The sequence below is a fragment of the Papilio xuthus genome, unplaced genomic scaffold (assembly GCF_000836235.2).
Source record: "Papilio xuthus unplaced genomic scaffold, Pxut_1.1 DF828780.1, whole genome shotgun sequence".
Lineage (NCBI taxonomy): Eukaryota > Metazoa > Arthropoda > Insecta > Lepidoptera > Papilionidae > Papilio > Papilio xuthus.
Window position 1 is genome coordinate 1,085,548 of NW_013529869.1, and position 21,124 is coordinate 1,106,671.

General features: G+C 36.9%; 1 protein-coding gene across 2 annotated transcripts; it reads left to right on the forward strand.

Annotated features, from left to right (window-relative positions):
* The first annotated feature begins 121 nt into the window (after window positions 1-121).
* ChiR1 (chitinase-related protein 1) lies at window positions 122-21,098 on the forward strand. 2 transcript variants are annotated; one of them, XM_013326644.1, is made up of 52 exons: window positions 122-241; window positions 369-440; window positions 4,053-4,201; window positions 4,934-5,036; window positions 5,123-5,202; window positions 5,361-5,410; window positions 5,530-5,736; window positions 5,955-6,155; window positions 6,232-6,340; window positions 6,561-6,741; window positions 6,860-7,045; window positions 7,131-7,250; window positions 7,342-7,465; window positions 7,606-7,783; window positions 7,861-7,960; window positions 8,065-8,137; window positions 8,219-8,407; window positions 8,500-8,762; window positions 8,946-9,167; window positions 9,322-9,523; window positions 9,600-9,706; window positions 9,811-10,030; window positions 10,122-10,364; window positions 10,442-10,612; window positions 10,694-10,891; window positions 10,998-11,174; window positions 11,271-11,348; window positions 11,461-11,652; window positions 11,762-11,904; window positions 12,025-12,274; window positions 12,416-12,531; window positions 12,609-12,825; window positions 12,925-13,101; window positions 13,179-13,390; window positions 13,490-13,768; window positions 13,992-14,180; window positions 14,325-14,524; window positions 14,662-15,027; window positions 15,120-15,253; window positions 15,331-15,542; window positions 15,756-15,891; window positions 15,971-16,116; window positions 16,193-16,378; window positions 16,480-16,771; window positions 16,896-17,011; window positions 17,348-17,482; window positions 17,696-17,814; window positions 18,169-18,299; window positions 18,538-18,749; window positions 19,243-19,521; window positions 19,655-19,837; window positions 20,046-21,098. In XM_013326644.1, exons 2-52 carry the CDS (start codon window positions 417-419, stop codon window positions 20,316-20,318), a joined length of 8,850 nt encoding a protein of 2,949 aa, XP_013182098.1. In that variant the 5' UTR covers window positions 122-241; window positions 369-416; the 3' UTR covers window positions 20,319-21,098. The 2 variants fall into 2 exon arrangements, with proteins under 2 accessions (XP_013182098.1, XP_013182099.1); XM_013326645.1 differs by having other exon boundaries at window positions 16,905-17,011.
* The last annotated feature ends 26 nt before the right edge of the window (window positions 21,099-21,124 follow it).

Below are 21,124 nucleotides of genomic sequence, written 5' to 3' on the forward strand. Positions count from 1 at the left end.
GAAGGATAGACCTGTACCCGAATTCGATACATGGCACACATGGTCATGGTATATGACACACACTCGTAGGAGCTGCGAGGCCTGATGACACCGAGGTATTAACACCGGGAGGCGCGCGCGCTTCCCGCTCAGTATCACGCCAAACGCGACCGGCGCAAGCGCAGTCGTCACACGTACGATAGCACTTCTACATACGACGCACTGCATCCCGTGCTTACTATTTTTTTTAATCTATTTATAGGTAATGTTCTTAAATTCTTGCTTTTTGATTCAAATAAACTAAATTTAAATAAAAAAATTGTGATTGTTTAGTCAAAAAATCTAAATGTTGGATATCATTATGTATTTTTTTTTATTTCCAATTTCAGATATAAAAATTAATTTGCGGTGCGAGAATCACAGGAGAGTTCCCCGTTATGGGGCAAAACTTAATTCTACAGGTGAGCAATTTTGATATATTTATATTTTGCTAAGTGATCAGTTTTTACAATAATACGAAAAAAAATGTTTTACTTAAAAGATTTGTGCCATTAACATCTCACCACAGATCAACAAAATGCTAGATCACTTAAATCCAATATCAGTGTTATAAAAAGTGTATAGGACTGGCAACCTTTAAAAAAGCCATTTGTTGTTATTCAAAATCAAGAATGTACTCGACGGTCTAACGTTAGGTTTGACATAATCAGAAGAACTTATTAAAAACAAAAAAGTACATGTTTTATTATACTTGAAATCGAAAGGTCTATATTAGAATAAGTGTCATTTTTATTGGGAATTCATTGCAAAGTTTTACAACAGAAAATTTATTGTCAGTGCATTTTATTTATAACGTGTTGGCTCATTTCTGATGCATAACATTTTTATGATGCACTAAAGTCGCACAAGGAAATCCAAACTTAATTTTGGGCCATTAGGTATCTTGTTGAAGCCTCCACAATGCACCTGATATTTAGTAAACACATAACAAAATGTCAATGAGAATGTCAATGTTTCTTTTTTATAATAAACTTTATGGTATTATATTAAAATTAAAAACGCAGTTTGTATTTTCGTTTTGTTATTGTTGATTTAAAGTTCAATATGTGTTTTCTGGATGTTTCATGAATATTAAAATGGTGTTAAGTCTATAGGCACCCCCTTCCCTTCTCACTCTTTTACTTATAAGGAAAGGAGGGAAGTGGAAGTTGACTTTCCGGATGAGAGGATACATGGAAAGGTAAAATATTTTCTTTCTCTGCATCCTCTCTTCCGTCGATTAAAGGTAGGCAACGCATATGCAATTGCGTATGTCTATGGGCAACGGTCACTTCGCTATTTCAGCGATTTCAGGTGGCTGCACGCTTGTTTGCCACCTTACGATATAAAAAAAGGCAATTTAAAAAAATATATCCGTTTGCAAAATGCATTTTATAGACCGATTGCCTTATTATTAGTTAGATATTACCTGGAAGTAGAAACAAGAAACATAAAACACTATGAGACACATTGTATGCAACACACGCGCAAGAGAAGGACGTTCGGAACATCGTACCCCTGGCCTTACTAAGTACAAATTAACAATGTCACATGGAATACATTTTCGTTCGGATGCATTCCTCAAAAACAAAACAACCTGTTCTTCGACTTTGAGACAAGACTATATTAACCCTCAGTAAATAAAACCTCGTTTATTTTTAGGTCCCTAAAATTTAAAACTAAATTATGACTATAAGCTTCAATACCCAATTAGTTTAAAGCGTTGAATATGTCGTTTACTTTTTGTTTTGTATAGGGCTCACTAATGTAAACTTATCTGGCAAGGGCTTGAGGAAAATTAAAGTGTTCAACTTAAGTCCTAATCGTTGGCTAAATGTCAAATGCAAATAGGTCCATAGTGGTCGATGACGACGCTCCCTGCTTCGTCTACCTGCCTCAGATGTCTGTATGCAAATCGTCTTGTTTTTCGATTCACACGAGTCAATGTACTAGCAGGCGTTTAAAAGTAATTTATTAAAACCAGAGCATTTATGTTTCGTTAAATAGATTCAATAAAAAATTAGCCGCAATTTTAGATAAAAAAAACTGGCTTTTATTTATAATCAAACTATCAAATTTATGATAGTTGATAATCGTTTCATTAAACAGTTATTTTAAAGTTCATTGACGCAAATTAATCACAATAATTCGATTGGATGTCTACACATTACAAAAAATAAATAGGCCCGGTGCCTATTTATTTTTATAAAATAATTACATTGTAAAACTTTTTATTTTGACATCTCTTTAATTTTCGGTAACAAGATAATTAAATGATATTTATTGCAATTTATAAAAAAATATAACAACAGTCTTATGTTTTACGGTGGCAGTTGTTTTCTTTATTTAACATCTAGATCGTATACACAGAAACATGAAGTATTCTTTACATACCAGAGAAATATGAACACAATGCATTAGACAAACATATAATAGAAAATCAGCAAAGAAAATTCTTAATGTAACACTACAATGGATGTTATGTAAAACATTTAAATAGTAAAAACAGGAACAGAAAACGGGAAATTCGGTTAGAAATTTTGCATAATTCTTATGTCACTGGAAACCTAAAAAAATTGCTAGTCGGTCATTGACATTGCTATTAGAGAAATAGAAATAAATATAAATTTTGTTGAACTTGTCTAAATTCTTAGTCGATGTTGACTTCGTCAGGTTATGTAAATGATGTAAAGATGTAGTGTGGTGGATGTATTGTAGATTTGATCGATAGGTCAGCGACCGGCGCCTACGCTACGTGTTTTAACACGGTATGTCACGCGGACGACACGGTTAACATGGCCAAACACAACATTCTTTACAAACCTATTCGGTAAAACTAACGCGAATTTCTCTTTACTGCACTTACCGTAAGTGTACACTGCTGAACATCTATACAAAAAATATTGCTATCTCAGTTATAAATAAGTTAATGACCGGAACGGCAATATGTTTCTGTACAGATGTTACGGGAATGGAACCTCACGTGGATGTTTAAATAGGAATATAAGACTGCTTGTTACATCTTCATGTCTCTATCGATCACCGCGTTATATGTATGAGGAATTGAATTAAAAAAAGTATTTTAGCGATGTAAAAAATGTTGAACAGACACACGAACATACAAACATGTATTTGAAAAAGGGCCTTACTCTGTTTTTGGTATCAGAACATAAAGCAGACGAAGGGAAGACCCAATCATAGGAGCCTTTTAAATAATATAGTCTAAACTTTTAAAGGTTTATAAAATATTTTTAGTGTAAAATCAGATTCAGAAGAAAAAACTGCAATATATAAGATCTAATAAATAAATATAATACCCGAAAAGCTTTTTGAAATCTTGCTAATTTAATCTGCAAACATTCGAAATGTCCAGAGAAACATTCTTACGATCAATAACCTGTTAAGTGTTTTATTTGTTTTTATTATATTCATATAATAAATGCTTACACATATGTTTAATTTGATGTGGGTTTTGATAAGTGTCATATAACTAGCTGTTGCCCTGCGACTCCGTCCGCGCGATATTAAAAAAAACTTAATAAGTCTATGCGTTTTTCCAGACTTTGTTCTTATGTATGCCAAATTTCAACGATGTCCGTAGAGCCGTTCTGAAGATAAACAAACATCTATCTAAACATTCGCATTTATAATATTAGTAAGATAAGATGTAGTCTTGATTTTGTCAAAGAGTCTAAAGTCACTGTAAAATAACTCTAGGTGAGTTATAAAAACATCCTATACGTTATAGGAAGAATAATATAATAACAATTAGGTTTTTGTCACAGGTTCAACGGTTTCTAACCGCAAGTTTAATTTCAACGCCTTTTAGAGTACTTACTCATTCTATTGACAATGTAACACAAAGCTTTTCTACACGAGGTCAGTAATCTCTGAATCTTTGTTCGATAAAATGTTTATTTATGAGAAACACGATTGGCGAAAATAATTAACAACGTCCGAAGCTTGTTATTTTAAGATAGTGCTAATAAAAATGTTAATGTGTGAAATAACAGTAATGTATTAATCTATTTTAGTTTGCTGTGAGCGTACTGCTGATCAGCGGGACTGTGTCTTCTCCCCGTCAGGAGAAAGAGTCTTTCTTCCGTGGTGCAGTGGAAACGATTCCAAAACATGACCCCTTACCGCAACCAATACGAGCATCGGTCGAGAGTGTTCCGCTTAGGTAAATAAAAAATGGCTTTCCTTATTACTTAGAAAAACATCTAAGTTTTCAAATTTTGGTTTCAAAAACAGGTAATGTTTCGAATTATTTGCATGAGTAACAGTAGCAAATCACTATTTTTTTATAAATGCTAGTTTTCCTTAAGTATTATGTATGTAGAATAATTATTTTACTGAACTATCATTACGCTGTTTTCTTGCACAAGGAAAAATATTATGTGAAAGATTTTCTTCCAAGCGCTTTCACAAACTGGGTATCGAAGTGTAGTTTGTCACATGCTTATTTACTTCTAAATCTTTGCAGAAAAACAACTTACCTCTACTCTAATTTATCCATAGTCATTTATTTTGTACTGTAATAAATATATTTTTTTCCTATTTGGTTTATAGTTATTTAAATATAAAAAAAAAAAGATATATAAATAGAATCATGGCGAAACGAATGGCGCCTGAATGAAAAAAATAGTTAAAATTATTTTACGATGATATTTTATTGTTTGAGCAAAAAAGTAATGAGATTGAATGTGGATGGCTACAAGGGTAGAGGAAGACCAAAAAAAGTATGAAATGACTGTGTGAAAGAGGATATGCGTAAGAAGGGGGTAGACTCGGATATGACGGCTGATAGAGATGTATGGAGGAGTAGTACATGCGGTGCCGACCCTCGATAGGGATAAGGGCAGGTTGATGATGATTTTATTGTTTGAGTGGAAACTTTATGTAATTGTTTAAGAAATCGACGAGACGAAGGTTACATGCGCCTGCCATTAAGAGATGCTGTTGAGAAACGACCAATTCCCGTCATTGATCCTCAATTCTTAGCAAAAGCTATCGAGGTATGTAAATAAATGTTGTTTACCTACTACTTATTGTATTCGTATACCTCTATTTATGAATACCTTCATTTTCTTGCATTTCACAGAGTAGTGATGAATTAATGGATGGTTTATCAAGTCTAGAAGAAATTAACAAATATTACGGGGCCGCAAACTACCTAAATAAGTAAGTATTAACACAAATTTCTCAGTTAGAGTTCATAGTGGTATGTAGAAAATAAAAAAAAGAATTAAAAAACTAATAACTAGCTGTCGCCCAAGGCTCCGTCCGCGCGGAATTAAAAGAAAAATTTATGTACCTATCTATTCAATTTTTCATTGCAGTGGTTCGCGCACTGATGAAAGACTTCAGCTGGGCAACGCCAATCTTCAAGGTAAAACTAAATTTTTACACTATTTAGATAGATTTTGAGCAAATTAACTTATATCTGCACTATGTTAAAATATTATAATTTTAACTAAATGCTTGTTTCATTTGTTTTTACGTATATAGAAATGCAACAAACTGACGGTGGTCCGATGGCACGCCGCATAGTGGTGTGTTACTTCGAGTCGTGGGCGGCGTACCGCGCGCCCCCGTTGGCGTATACCGCGGGGCTCATGCCGCGCTCTTGTACTCACCTGCACTACGCCTTCGCAGTGCTGCACCCTCACACATATGCCGTTATACCAGCCAATGAAGATTATGATATTATCAAAGGTAAAATAATTAAATAGGTAGGTCAAAAAGTTGTGAATTTATGGAATAGTAAATACCTGTATTATGTGTCCTTGATACATTTGAAGGCACATATTCATGTTGCAGCAGCAGCAAAGAAAAATATACACGAAAATAAATAATAGATCAATTTATTTTTAACGATACTTTACCTAACTTTATAAGCTCCTCTGAATTAAATTTTATCTGGGTTGATACAGGTGGCTACCGCATTGCAACTGGCCTGAAACGTCGATTCCCAAGCCTTCGTGTCCTTATCAGTATCGGTGGCGAAGGCACTAGTCGTCTCTTCAGTGAAATGGTACAGGAGCCTTACAGAAGAAACGCATTTGTTGATAGCGCACTCGCGTTCTTGTTAGACAACGATTTTGATGGAATCGATCTACACTGGATTTACTCTGGTACAATTTTTTTTTCAAAAGAAAAACTTCTTTAAATAAATAAACTTTTTTTAAATATGTATCATCACATTTTTAGGAGATAGAGATGAAAAGGAGAAAGAGCTATTAACAAGTCTACTTTACGAGCTTCGTGAGAAATTATCGCCATATGGATATCTCCTCTCTACTGTCTTACCGCCTTTCAGGTAATTTTGACAATAGATAATGTCGTGTCTATTTTGAACTTTTAATGTAATACAAGGTCTGAAATTAGGGTGTGACAATTGTAGTAAGTTGGTAGGTATACCGACCAAAGACCACTCTTGAAAACATACATCATTTGGCTAAACAAGAAAAAAAAATTAAGGAATAAAATACGTAGGAGGTACATAAAACTTATTGAACAGCACTGTTTTGTAATTTTAGATATCAAATAGAAGACGGCTACGACCTGGGCGCGGTTAGTGGTGCTACTGATTACACGATCCTGCAGGCGTGGGACATGACTCATGGGAGACGAGATGAGCCACCCACGAGGGCTGTGCAGCATAGCGCGCTGCATAGAGATCCGGGAGCATCCTCCAGAGATCAGAGATACGATAATATTGTAAGGAATAAACGTTCAGATACTAGAGATTGATCAAAGAAAATACTGCCTTTATGAAGTTTATTTCTAAAAAATACTTGTCTATCAAATTAATTTTTTTGCTAATTTATAATTGCAGGAGTTCATGGTAAAATACATTTTGCGTCATGGAATGGCGGCTGACAAATTGGTGTTGGGCATACCCCTGTTCGGCCGCAGCTATACTCTTTCTGAAACATCAATGTCGTCGCCTGGTGCGGCTGTCAATGGATGGGGAGATGAGGGAACCTACACTCAAACTAAAGGAATGCTAGCGTACTTTGAGGTAGAACCACATTTATATTTTTTACAACTACAACAAACTAATAACTACTACTATTTTATGATTGAAATTTGATTGAATATTTTAGATTTGTATGGCAGAACGCGAAGGTAAAGGAGAAAGTCTTCTAGACGAAGCTGGTAATTCGTACGCAGTGTTTGGTAATCAATGGATCACATACGACACACCTGACACAATACTTGAAAAGGTAAAACAGTCATTGACTTAGCTATATTTACAAACCAATTTCGTATTATATGAGTATGCAATAGCATATTAAATGATTTATTTTATTTTAGATGAAATTCGTGATAAGTATAGGCTTGGCGGGAGCCGCCGCGTGGGCGATCGACATGGATGACTTCCGTGGACTCTGCGGATCCCCTTACCCCATCTTGAGCGCTATATCGACAACACTGAACGGTAAGATAGTAAACAAGAAATAATTTAACTAGATATTTTGTGGGTAGATGTTATTTTACCTTTCGTAAATTCTAACATTTGTTATTGTTATGCCGCAAATCTTTTGATGTTATTGGGACTAATTTATTTCTATTCCATAGGGGAATTGACACATACCGATCAATCGTCTTTGAAGATTGGCGCGTGTCAGGCGGAGGTACCGTACTTAGCTTCTGACGAGGAGTCTTGCGCACACTTCCACTTCTGTACCGGCGGTATTAGCTACAGGATGGTCTGTGAAGATGAGAGACTCTATGATCCTTCTACTGGTTTCTGTGGGTAAGTTAAGAAAAACATTTAACTTGATTTGCATAAATATTTCTAGTTGCTATTTTTAATTGAGTTTTTATTTGCAGTCACCAAGATGTCGCAAAATGTGTTCCCGGACAAAGTTTACGAATAACAGTCGAGGATGCAGCAAGATTCTTGTCACAAGCTTACGAGACCGACTTTGCGGTAATCATGCATAAATAAACATTACATATTTAATAAAAATTATAATTTTATTCATGTATGAATTATATTATTCATGTATTTAATAAATTTTAATTTATTCACAGTTCAGCAAAGGTGTATCAACGATTAAAGAAGCTGCACAACTTATAGTAACACCACAATCTGAAATTAAAAAGAGTAAGAGACTAGCAAACAAATCTATTATATTTCTTTATATTGTAATAAATATACACTGAATCTGTTCTATGCACATTTTAGGTAGAGACAGCGATAAACGTGTGGTTTGTTATATGACGAATTGGGCATTCTATAGACGTGGCGAAGGAAAATTCGTACCCGAGCAAATTGACACACGACTCTGCACGCATGTTGTTTACGCATACTCTTCTTTACTGACTGACGATCTTGTTATCAAAGAGTTTGACCCATGGGCTGATATAACTAACAGTAAGGAATCATTTTTGGCATTATACAACTATGACTTTTATTAAATAAATATGAAATAAATACTTACACTTATTTTATAATGATTTCCACAGATTTATATGAACGTGTGACTTCCCTTGGAGATGTTAAAGTACTATTAGGTTTGGGTGGCTGGACAGACTCCGCTGGGGATAAATACTCTCGTCTTGTGTCATCGAGCGCCGCTCGCACCAAATTTGTCGTCAAAGCGGTCAGCTTCCTGCGAATGCACAACTTCAAAGGTCTCCACTTGGACTGGAATTATCCAGTTTGCTGGCAGAGTAACTGCAAAAAGGGCGCAAGATCTGATAAACAAAATTTCGCTAAATTGGTTCAGGTAATTTATAGTTTAATTTGCTTCACTCTTCTAAAGCCTATGTACCTTTTCTTTTACTTGCCGTGAGTGTCTGAGACCAAAATACCTGTATAAGACGTATCGTCAACTCTGTCATTATCATAGACAACAATATGTTTAAAAAAATATTTAAAATATATACTTAAAGATCCTTTCGTTTTCTAGGAATTGTCTAAAGCGCTCCATGCAGCGGACATGGAACTAGGTGTCGCCATCTCTGGTTACAAGGAGGTCATTGAAGCCGCTTACGATCTACCCATCATATCGAAAGCAGCAGACTTCTTGAGCACCATGACATACGATTACCACGGAGGCTGGGAACGGACTACAGCTCATCATACACCCCTCATACCCGCTCAGAGAGATGCCCTGGCTTATTACTCTATTGTAAGTAAATTTCAGATTTTGGAAGAAACTAATAATATTATGTTGAAAAAAGAAAACACTAAAAGACTTTAATTAAAATAGAAATATGGCACACCTCGTTCAGAAATATGTCATATGATAAACTACATCTAAAAAGACTTGGTTTTTATCTTAGGAATATGCTATAAAAGCGATCATAGAGGGTGGAGCGGATCCGAAAAAGGTGCTGCTTGGCTTGGCGTTCTACGGTCAGTCGTACAGACTGGCGGATGTCGAAGGACCAAATGGACCTGGGGCTCCCGCCGCGGGCCCTGGTGAATCCGGAGAGTTTACAAAACAACCTGGAATGCTGTCCTACTATGAAATATGTTACAGAGGTAACATAAAAAATCGATTCAAAAAATTTAATCAAGTTTCTTTCAAGTGTATTAATTTTTTTTCATTTTTTTTCAGTTAAAAACTTACGTTGGAAGACCGGCAGACAAGATAAAGCTGGTCCCTTTGCATACTCAGACAACCAATGGGTTGGATACGACGATCCAAAATCTATCCGTGAAAAGGTAATAACAATCAAAATTTAACTTATGTTTAGATATGTTCCAAAAGTTAAGATATTGACTCGTTAAAAACTATTTCGTAATAAAAACAACTCTCTGGTATGAAGGTTGAGTGGGCAATGCGTCAGGGGTTGGGGGGTGTGACGGCTTGGGCGATTGACCTGGACGACTTCAGCAACCGCTGCTGCTCAGAACCCTCGCCGCTGCTGCGCGCTGCGGGCCGCGCTCTCGGCCGCGACGTGCCCCTGCCTCCCAAGTCATCCTGCGAGCGCCCACCGGAACCCGTTACCCCTGCACCACCTACCACTACGCCTGCCGAATCTGATGGTACGTTTGCATATTATGCACTGACTTCGAATGTATATCGATTTAATACTAACTCAATTAATAAAATAATAATCGAGTCCATTGCTTGCAGGATCTGTCGTCAGTACTACTGAACATCATCACGGTGGCCACGAGCACGATCATACGACGAAGGCGCCAACAACGTGGCCGAGCTGGACTCAACAGACCACCACTGCCATGACGTGGTGGCCTCAGGCGACCACTACGCCTGCTAAACCCGCGACCACAACTACTATGAGAACAACAACAACCAGACGGACTACCACCACACGGAAACCAACAACGACTGCAGCAGCTCCTGAAATGGATACGGGTACGTTTTCTATCCAGATAATTACTATGCTGCAGAAGATACTTTAACGTTCTTTCCTAATGTGAAATGTGTATAAGGTGTGGAAGGATCAGACTGCGAGGCCGGAGAATACCGCGCTGCACCGGGCGACTGTGAGGCGTACCTGCAGTGCGAGGGCGGCCAATGGCGCAAGCATCGCTGTGCGCCCGGCCTGCACTGGTCCGCTAAAGCCGGACGATGTGACTGGCCTAGCTTCGCTAAATGCAAAGGTAATTATTGTTACTTCCTTCACGACCCTTTTATTTATTTCTCTTTTAAACAACTTATTTAAAAAAAAAATTTTTTATTAGAAAAACCTCCTAGTCAAGCGAGTACGGCAACAACAACATTAGCTCCGATGACATCACGACCACCACCAACAACAACGACGAGACGCACCACCACTACACGGAGGACCACTACTACTACCACAACGACCACGACAACAACGCCCAGGCCGAGACCAACAACAACAACGACGACAACTACATCTGCACCTACTAGTGATGGTAAATACGCAATTGGGTGTATACGTTTTGCTTTTCCAACTTGAAATACGGTACTCATTTACAATTATAATTAAAGAATTAACTAAATATTAATTTATATTTATAGATGGCCCGGCAGAGGGTCTACCGTGTGCCGGACAAGACTACGTGTCAGTGCCTGAGGATTGCAACTCGTACCTGCATTGCGACGGCACCACTTGGCGGCTGCAGCGCTGCGCCCCCGGCCTGCACTGGAGCGCCAAGCAGAAGCACTGCGACTGGCCTAAGTACGCCAAGTGCCAAGGTACGACTCAAATCATACATATGTACTTCTAAAAGTATCATTATACTGAAATTTTTTCGTATATAATTAAATCAGACTCTGAAATAAATTTCGCAGGTTCCACCCAAAAGACAACCACGCTGCCGCCGAAAACAACTCGATCTCCCAAGCCAACAAGACCACCAACGACCACAAGTAAGTAATAACTACAAATAAATGAGCCCTAAATATGGAAGGGTTAATAATTTTAAAGAACCTTTTTAGAAAATCAGGTAGATTAATAATCAATTAAAAATGCTTCCTGCAGCAACATCCAGTAGTTCAGAACTGCAAGAAGATGGTCTTTGTGGTGAAAATCAAATGTACGCGCCGGCATCCACATGCGACGCATACTTGCTCTGTGTGGGCGGGCGCTGGCGCAAACAGCTTTGCCCTAGCGGCCTGCACTGGGACAAACGCAGCAACAGATGCGACTGGGTCGACTTCGCTATGTGTGAAGGTACACACCAACTAGTCTTAATTAATTAAACACGTTTCCTAGTTATTCAACTTACTTTCTCACATACGAAGTCTAGCGAATATATACGTAACGTGGATTCATATTTTAGCGTCGAAACCAACATCAGCAGCTACAACGACAAGAAAGCCAGTGTACCAGATCACATCAACAACCCCAAAAACAACAACTAGACGGCCAACAACTACAACGAAGAAGCCATTCATATTATCGGAGGAATATCAGAAACCAACGGTAAGCATTTTGAAGTCAACGATTCAAATTTCTCACAATTCATTATGAATGCAATTAAATTATGATTGTTTTGTATGATTGATTGACAAAAAAATATAAAGTAATATATATTGTTGATAGCGTTGTGTGACTGGTACATACCACACGCATCCTCGCTGCGAAAAGTTCTACGTGTGTGTGAACGGCGTGCTGGTGACCCAGAGCTGCGCCCCCGGCCTCGTCTGGAGCCAGGAGCGGTCGCAGTGCGACTTCCCCTCCGCCAACTCCTGCTCCGACCGGCGCAAAGTCACATCCGCTGCTATGGTCGATGCACCCAAGCTTACGACTTCAAACGGCCTACCTGATACAGATGTTATTGACGATAAGCCAAGTAAAGAAAACTTTTAAAATTTAAAGATATTTATTATGTAACTTACATTTTATAAAGTTCGAGTTTATTTAATTTATTTTCCGGTAAGATTTTGCAAAAAGTTGGTAAGTACGTATACTGGAATATTTTTATTTGTTTTAGAATACTGCGAGAGTGGTCAATACGACAGAGATCCTAATGATTGTACCAAATATCGTCACTGTCTGTTTGGCCAATTTGAAGAATTCGCTTGCAGTGCCGGCTTGCACTGGAATCAGGCAAGCGTAACTTTTATTACTAAATTGATTAAACTATATGGGCAAATAGCTTATTATTATCTATTGTTCTTGAACAGGATAAGTTAATATGTGACTGGCCACGAAGTGCGAAATGTAAGAAACGTAAAGTCCCTAACACTATGACGACCACAACCACAACCACAGAATCACATCTCATGGACCCAATTGAAGTGGACACCGAAGTCAAACCCGAAATACCAATAAAACCAATCGAATCTTCCCCGACAACAGTAGCACTTGTAGATCCATCTTCTAGACCAGCATTACTTAATAGTAAGAAAACCTTTTTTAATCAAATTTTTGTGTGTTGTTCTTTAAAAAATATTTTCAAGAGATTCAACAAACATACACTAATTTTAATATGAATTTCAGCACGCTATAAACTTATTTGTTACTACACGAATTGGTCGTGGTACCGTCCTGGACTTGGAAAATACGGTCCTGAAGATATTGATCCAAGTCTTTGTACACACATCGTTTTCGGATTCGCCGTTTTGGGACCTGACGGTCTTATAACTCCTCACGATCCTTGGGCAGATCAAGAAAATCGTAAGTTTGCATGACCACAAAACGTATAATACTATTTTTCAAAATAAAAATTGTGTCGTAATGAAATTTATTTTTAGGCTTATATGAAAAAGTTGTTGAATACAAGAAATATGGAATAAAGGTGTCCTTAGCTATTGGTGGATGGAATGATTCCGTTGGAGACAAGTATTCCAAATTAGTCAACGACCCTGAAGCGCGCGCAAGATTCGTGAGCCATGTCGTAGAATTCTTAGAGAGATATGGTTTCGAAGGACTGGATTTAGACTGGGAATACCCTAAATGTTGGCAGGTGAGAAATTTAAACACAAATAACGATTAAGACAAACAATATGTCATTATTTAATTTGAATTAGTTAACAATAACAAAACCTACTGTTTTCTATTTCAGGTAGATTGTTCGATGGGACCAGATGCAGATAAGGAGGGTTTCGCTGACTTGGTCCGTGAACTCTCTGCAGTTTTCAAACCTAAAGGACTGTTACTGTCCGCTGCAGTCTCGCCCAGTAAGAGAGTGATAGATGAGGCGTACGACGTGCCGATCCTAGCGAGACATCTCGATTGGATCGCCGTGATGACGTATGATTACCACGGCCAGTGGGAAAAGAAGACTGGCCATGTTGCGCCCTTGTTTTATCATCCCGATGACGACAACACATACTTCAATGCGGTTCGTGTTTACTTCGATAATACTATTTTTTAATAAATAGGATTATATTATTCGATTTGTAAAATCATTGGAGATGCTATATTTTATTACCTACACTTATATTTTTAGAACTCCGAGTACTCGACCCTTAAATTTGTTATTTCACTAACAGCATCATTAGAAAACAGATAATAATATCTGTTTTCTAATGAAACATAATTATAATATTTCTTGGATTTTGCAGAACTACACCATGCACTATTGGATGGAAAAGGGAGCACCATCCTCTAAGCTGGTGATGGGCATTCCTACATACGGACAGTCGTTCACGACATTATCATCATATGATATTAATTCCTTGAATATACCTGCAATGTATGGCGGAGATGCCGGAGAATATACCAGGGCTAAAGGATTCTTAGCGTATTACGAGGTATGTACTTCGGACAACGTTAATGTTAATTAATATACAATACTATTAATTTAATAATTTCTTAGTTTCTTTCGCGATGTTTTTTACTCAAACTAACGATAGTTATTTTAGTGCTCCATTTATTATTTCTTCTGTGTATAACAGATTTGTGAGCGCATCATCGATAGAAGATGGAAGGTTGTCAAGGACCCTCTCCAACGGATGGGGCCATTTGCATACAAAGGCAACCAATGGGTGTCTTACGATGACGTCGAAATTATAAAGAGAAAAGCTAACTTTATAAAATCACTTAACTTGGGAGGCGGTATGGTTTGGGCGCTCGATCTTGATGACTTTAAAAACAGGTACAAATTAAAAAAATCGTTGCTTTTTTATTATTTATTAAAAAGTTCCAAACTATACAGTAGGCTTTACAGTTTTTGTACTACTATAAAAATCATGATGTTATTTGCTAACTATTTTTTCATTTTCACATTAACAGATGCCGACAAGGCCGACACCCACTTATTAATGCTATAAAAGACGGTCTTTTGGATGCCAGTGTAGATTATGGACATGTACAACCTATTACTGAAACATCTAATCAAATAGACGAAGATTTAGAGGACATTGAAGTGAGACCGTCGTACACGAGGCCCAAACCTACTACAACTACGAAGAAACCAATAAGACAAACTACACCATACACAACTTCTACGACACCCGCTACCACTCCCACTACAACCAAAGCTACCACTACAACTAAACTGACCACTACCACCACGATGAAACCAACACCACCTGTCATCATGGATGAAGAAGAGCAATACAAAGTTGTGTGCTACTTTACAAACTGGGCTTGGTACAGGTTAGTTGTGCTGAAACAAATGCAAATATTTAATTCATGAAAGCAGTCTCCCGTCTTTCCGGGCAAGTTTTTGATAAATTCTTAATTTTCAGAACGGGAACAGGAAAGTTTACGCCAGGTGATATTGATCCATCTCTTTGTACACATATTATATACGCGTTTGCGGTCCTTGACAGCGATAAATTGGAGATCAGACCTCACGACAATTGGCTGGACGTTGAAAACAGTAAGTTTTGTTAAATTCATTATTTTTTGTGTGATAATTTCCATCGTTATTTTAATCTTTTTTGTATCTCGCTACAGAATTCTTCGAAAAAGTAGTTGGATTGAAACACGATGGTGTTAAAGTTTTGCTCGGTCTTGGAGGTTGGAAAGATTCAGCTGGAAATAAATATTCACGTCTCGTTAACAGCCCTACAGCTCGACGAAAGTTCGTACTTCATACTCTCGATTTCTTAGACGAATATAACTTTGATGGCTTAGATATAGACTGGAATTATCCAAAATGTTGGCAAGTAAGTATAATGTATAGACACCTCATCTTAACTTTTAAAACATGATTATTATTTGACAACTATTTATGGATTGTGATAACCTCTACCATTTCATTAAGTGCTTACGTAATACCACTTTTATTAATAGATTATGAAAGAATTTTTTTTTAATTTTTTATTGATAAGAAGTAAAAAAAATCCTCAATACAAAACTAATTAATAAAAATATCCCAGGTCAATTGTGACAAAGGACCAAGCTCTGACAAAGAAGGATTTGCCCGTCTCATCACGGAACTACGTTCAGCATTCGTTCCTCGTGGCTTGCTGCTCTCTGCGGCGGTATCGGGCGGCAAGAATGTCATTGACGCTGGTATGTTGTTATTGAACCTCTCTGATATCGTAAATTTCTATTTGACCGTATTGATTTAACTTGAATCATTTATTTACAGCATACGACATCCCTGTTTTGGCTAAGCAGTTGGACTGGATATCTCTTATGACCTATGATTATCATGGCCAGTGGGATAAAAAGACGGGTCACTTGGCTCCTATGTATTCAGGAAATGACGAAAACTGCGAAGATGTGAATAGTGTGGTACGTTTTCTCTATGACCATGATGGCAGACAAAAAAAAGAAAAAGTTTATCTATATCACGCATATTTTCTTCCAGAACTTTACAGTTAGTTACTGGATCAAGGGTGGCGCTCCAAGAGAAAAACTGGTGATGGGTTTACCGTTCTATGGTCAATCCTTCTCATTATTGGAAAATGAAAACAACAGGTTGGGGGCACCGACCTATGCCGGAGGAGATCCTGGTGAAGAGACAAGAGCTAGAGGTTTCTTAGCTTTCTACGAGGTAAGCAGATTGTTGTCAAATTAGTCTGTATTTGTTCAAACCTGAATCAGGCGGGGGATGCTTTACATCCCAATTTTTGTTATAATTAAATTTTTTTCTAGATTTGCGAACGTATTAGATCGCGCGGTTGGAACGTGATCAGAGACCCCACTGGTAGAATGGGTCCATATGCTACTTTTAACGATCAATGGGTATCATTTGACGATGATTACATGATACGCCATAAAGCAGAGTACATTCGTGCTATGAGTCTGGGAGGTTCCATGGTTTGGACTCTCGATCTTGATGATTTCACTGGATATTATTGCGGTTGTGGAAAATCACCTCTTCTGGCTACAGTCAACCATGTTCTTCGCGGCAAAGACCCACCTCCGGATTGTCAATTAGAAGAAAGTAAATATTCCACTCAATTTTCAATATCGACATAAACTATAAAGCTATAAAGTTTCCAAAGTTTCTAGTTTAATTCTTAGACTATATTTAATAATTATTTTAGAGTAATATTATAAAATTTTAGTTATTTCAGTTGAGGCCCCAACAACAACAACAACAACAACCACGACGACCACAACACAAATGACTGAACTCGCACCAGTACCTGATACAGAAACTGAAGTAGAATCTGTAGACAATGTAAGTTTAAATCTCCTTATATTTATGTTTCAAAACCTATCTATTGTATAAATCTAACGTACATATGTCACATCTTATCTTTCAAATATTATAAACGCGAATGTTGGGATGGATGGATGGATGTCTGTTTGAATGTCAGAATGACTGAACGGATCTTGCTGAAATTTGGCATACATAAAGAACATAGTCTGTAAGAACACATAGGCTATTAAGTTTTTTTTTAATTCCGCGCGGACAGCTTCGTAGGCAATAGCTAGTTATTTAGTAAAAGAACGTAAAGCTGATAATGATCACATATGTAGTACTTAATATAGTTATATTTTGTAATGATTTCAGGAACAAGGATATGAAGGTAAAGCGTGTACGGGAATAACGTTTAAGGCGGACGAACACGATTGCAGCAAATACTATCTATGCTTAAACGGTGTGTACGTAGACCTCACCTGCCCTGCACCTCTTGTATGGAATAAGGTAAGAAATTAAAGAAACAAAATATATATTAGAAATCTTTATTTTCTCAAAAGTATAGTTTAACTGAATACATATTTAATATCGGTAAAGCGAAATGACTTACTTCAATATTTTCTCCCTTTGTATCAAATAAAGTTTCCCTAACTTTGTGCAAAATTTAATTAAAAAAAAATTGTGTAATATCTAAATAATACATGAAATTTACGTTCTTAGAACCACTGTGACTGGCCAGCAAAAGCGAGATGCAAGGGGAAAGCGTCACTCAAGATAACAGAAGATCAAGAAGAGAAACCAATAATTGCCTGCTACTTTACTAATTGGGCATATTACCGGTACCAAATTTAATATATATTTATGAAAATAGCACTCATTGTCTAGCGGAAGTGAAACATACCGTGGGTTCCTCCGGCAAAAATCTGCGTTTAAAACATATTGTCATCTCTATTTTACCAAAGATGAAAGACAGGGATGGCGATATGCTTTATACGGATATTTTGGTGACAGAAAACCACGGTTATTTTAAGTTTTTGCAAACGAAATTATGATGGTAGTTAACAACAATGATAAATACGATACGTGAATAAGTGACATTGTTAAATACAGAAAATCTTTATACCCTTCAATGTATTTAGTATAAAGCAAAATCTGCTGCGATATTTTATGCTAATGACCAAATGTATTTTCAGGCCAGGTAAAGGTAAATTTGGTCCAGAACAAGTGGATGCATCTTTGTGTACTCATATAATATACTCGTGGGCACATCTCAGCAACACCTCGCAGATCGTACCAGGCGTACCCGAACTCGATGTAGACAATGGTAAGGGAAAGTTATTAAATTTCTTAAACTAATCTACACTTAGCTATGAGACTCCCTTAGCGACCATCGAGTCTTCGGCAATTATTCAAAGTAAGAACTAACGATCTTTTTAACTGCTTTAACTTTATTAAATTCAGATTAAATGTCTTGCCAATATTTCTTTATCTTGAGGTGTTTCCTTAACTAGCGGAGGATGGCGGTAATTCTCCATTTAAATAATTTTAATCGTCGCTTTTAGATTTCCTCGGTAAAATATCAGAATTAAGATTGGATGGAGTTAAAGTTATTCTCGGCGTTGGCGGCTTACATAACTCTAGAGTATCGAATTGGAGCGAAATGGTGTCTACCAAGGAGAAAAGGACATCTTTCATAGAATCAGCGCACAAGCTTATTAAGAAATGGAACTTTGACGGATTGCAACTCGCCTGGCAGTATCCAGTGTGTGGTCAGGTAAATATTTTATTACGATTAATATGTAATTATCTTTTCAATAAAAAACAAAAATAATTGGTTATGATTTATATATCTTCTAATGATTAGGTACATACAAGTCGTAATCATAAAACATGACTATTCGCAAATTAGCACATTATTGTTATAAGTCAAAGGTTAAGTTTCATCTTTTATGTTAATGCTAAAGATAAAATATATATTATTAATTAAACTATGATAAAGATTACAGATTTATTTATTTATTTATTATTATTAATGAATTCTAGATAGATATAAGATTTTAAAAAAATGGTGTGACAAATTCCAATTTTTTTCTGTGGATTATTGGAATAATATGCGCTATTTCAAGCTCAATTTTCCTTTAATTCCAACAAACAATCTCATTGTACTTACTAAAATAATTACCTAGGTTTAATTCCAGCCAAATGAGTCACATCCTTTTCGCATTTCAAGTGATCTTGAGAAAAATTATCTCTACGATTTTTCACAGGAAATTTGTACTGAGACAGATGAAGAGAATGATGAAAAGAGCAACTTCAACGCTTTACTGACTGAATTATCTAAGTCATTACGTCAATACAACTTAGAATTTTCCGCTGTGGTGTCTCCGAACCCTAAAGTAGCGGCAGTGGCGTACGATCCTGAAGTTCTGACGGCAACTCTCGACTGGATGGCCATCGCCGCCAACGACTACTACTGGTCGACGAATTCACGGACAGAGTATCTCCTGCCTATGCAATCTTCTGCACCATCAGAAGTTTGTGACTACGTATGTACTTTTCCATTTTTCCGAACGCCGGTGGCCTAAACCGCTTGACGATTTTGAAGTGGCAGGTGTCATTTGATTCGTATTCTTCTTTTGGAGTTCTTCGTATTTTAAATTAATAACTGTTTACTTTCAGAAAACAATGTTGTCGTACTGGTCAAGCGTGGTGCCGTCTCGGCAGCTGGTGATGAGCGTGCCGGCGTATGGGCGCTCGTATACGTTGCGCAGCGAGCTGTTTGTGCACCCGGGCGCCCCAACTGCGGGTCCGGGTGACGCCGGAAACTACACGCAAGTGCCCGGCTTCATGGCGTACTACGAGGTGAGTAACTAAATGAACTTCTTAGATCCCTTAGCACAAACGACTCCTGTGTCTATAAAAAGCTAGAAACATAGCTGTCAGGAGAAGGGATTTAACTTACAAACGAAAATAAGTATAGATTAGTTTATGTAAAAGATCAACAAGAGTGACAAAGAAAGGCAAAAGAAAGAACATTTTATGGATTTTTATTTGGTTTATTTTTTGACAGATATGTAACGGACTAAAAACACAATATTGGGAAGAGATGCCAACAGAGGAGGGAATGAGTATAGTACACGGCTCCCAATGGGTGACATTCCTTCGACCGCAGGAAGTATTCAAGATCATTTCAACTTCATCCAAAATGGGTATCCGCGGCGCCGCCCTTTGGGCCCTCGATTTGGACGACTGGCGCAGCGAGTGCTCCTGCGAGCCCTGGCCCCTCCTCACCGCTTTGAGACAAGGTGTCTTCGAGCCCAACATTTCACCAACTCTATGTTAAGTTATAAAATAAGCTTGACTTAAGTTTAATGCATCATACACCTACATAGCTCGTCAGATAACATGTGACTGACTAGTCCTTTTAGTTGGCGCTTGTAGAGCCATTACAGCAGAAAAATGACTAGAATTTTACTTCTCTATTCTGTGACAAATAAATCAAGACTTAAAAAATTGCTAATTGTGGTACATTTTTAGCAGTCAACTTTATTTGCCGAATTGCTGCAAAATGAATTTAAACTGTCTTGAAAATTACTATTTTCGTAAAAATGTTAAATTATTTTAAAAAATGTCAACGTCCCTTTTTAAAATCGGATTAAGTCTTTCGATACTCAATTTTAACTTTAAGTATTTCATAAGAACGCACTGTAAATTTCTAGTTTAAGATGTGAGGTGCTGACACGTTTTGTGATATTTTGTACATTGAATTCTTATTAATAATATAGTTTCCAGATATATATGGCATAAAAGCTTACATTTTAATTATTACACTGTATAATATTATCTCGAGATATTCATCAAATGTATTTTTTTTAATATAATTTTTTTTTAATTTGGTACTCAACGAACCGTTGTTAAATGTTTGCAATTATAAGATTATATCTTTGTAGTAACATTTCTATAGCATTGTATATTTTATGTATAATAAAATAGAAGATATTTTTATAATACAATAGTCGTATCTAAGATAACAGATACGTAAATAATTTACTTGTAAAAAAAGTAACAAGGTACCTCCAATGCCATAAATAGAAGTTAAAAGGAACAAAAAATGTCATGAAAGACATGACAAAAATAAAATAAATAATC

Excerpts from the sequence above, each read along its gene's own strand:
- ChiR1 (XM_013326644.1), top strand. The coding sequence starts at position 417 with ATGGGGCAAAACTTAATTCTACAG. Across the intron at positions 13,102-13,178 it reads TTGGGCAGATCAAGAAAATC|GCTTATATGAAAAAGTTGTT; the intron begins GTAAGTTTGCAT and ends ATTTATTTTTAG. Across the intron at positions 18,750-19,242 it reads AGTATCCAGTGTGTGGTCAG|GAAATTTGTACTGAGACAGA; the intron begins GTAAATATTTTA and ends GATTTTTCACAG.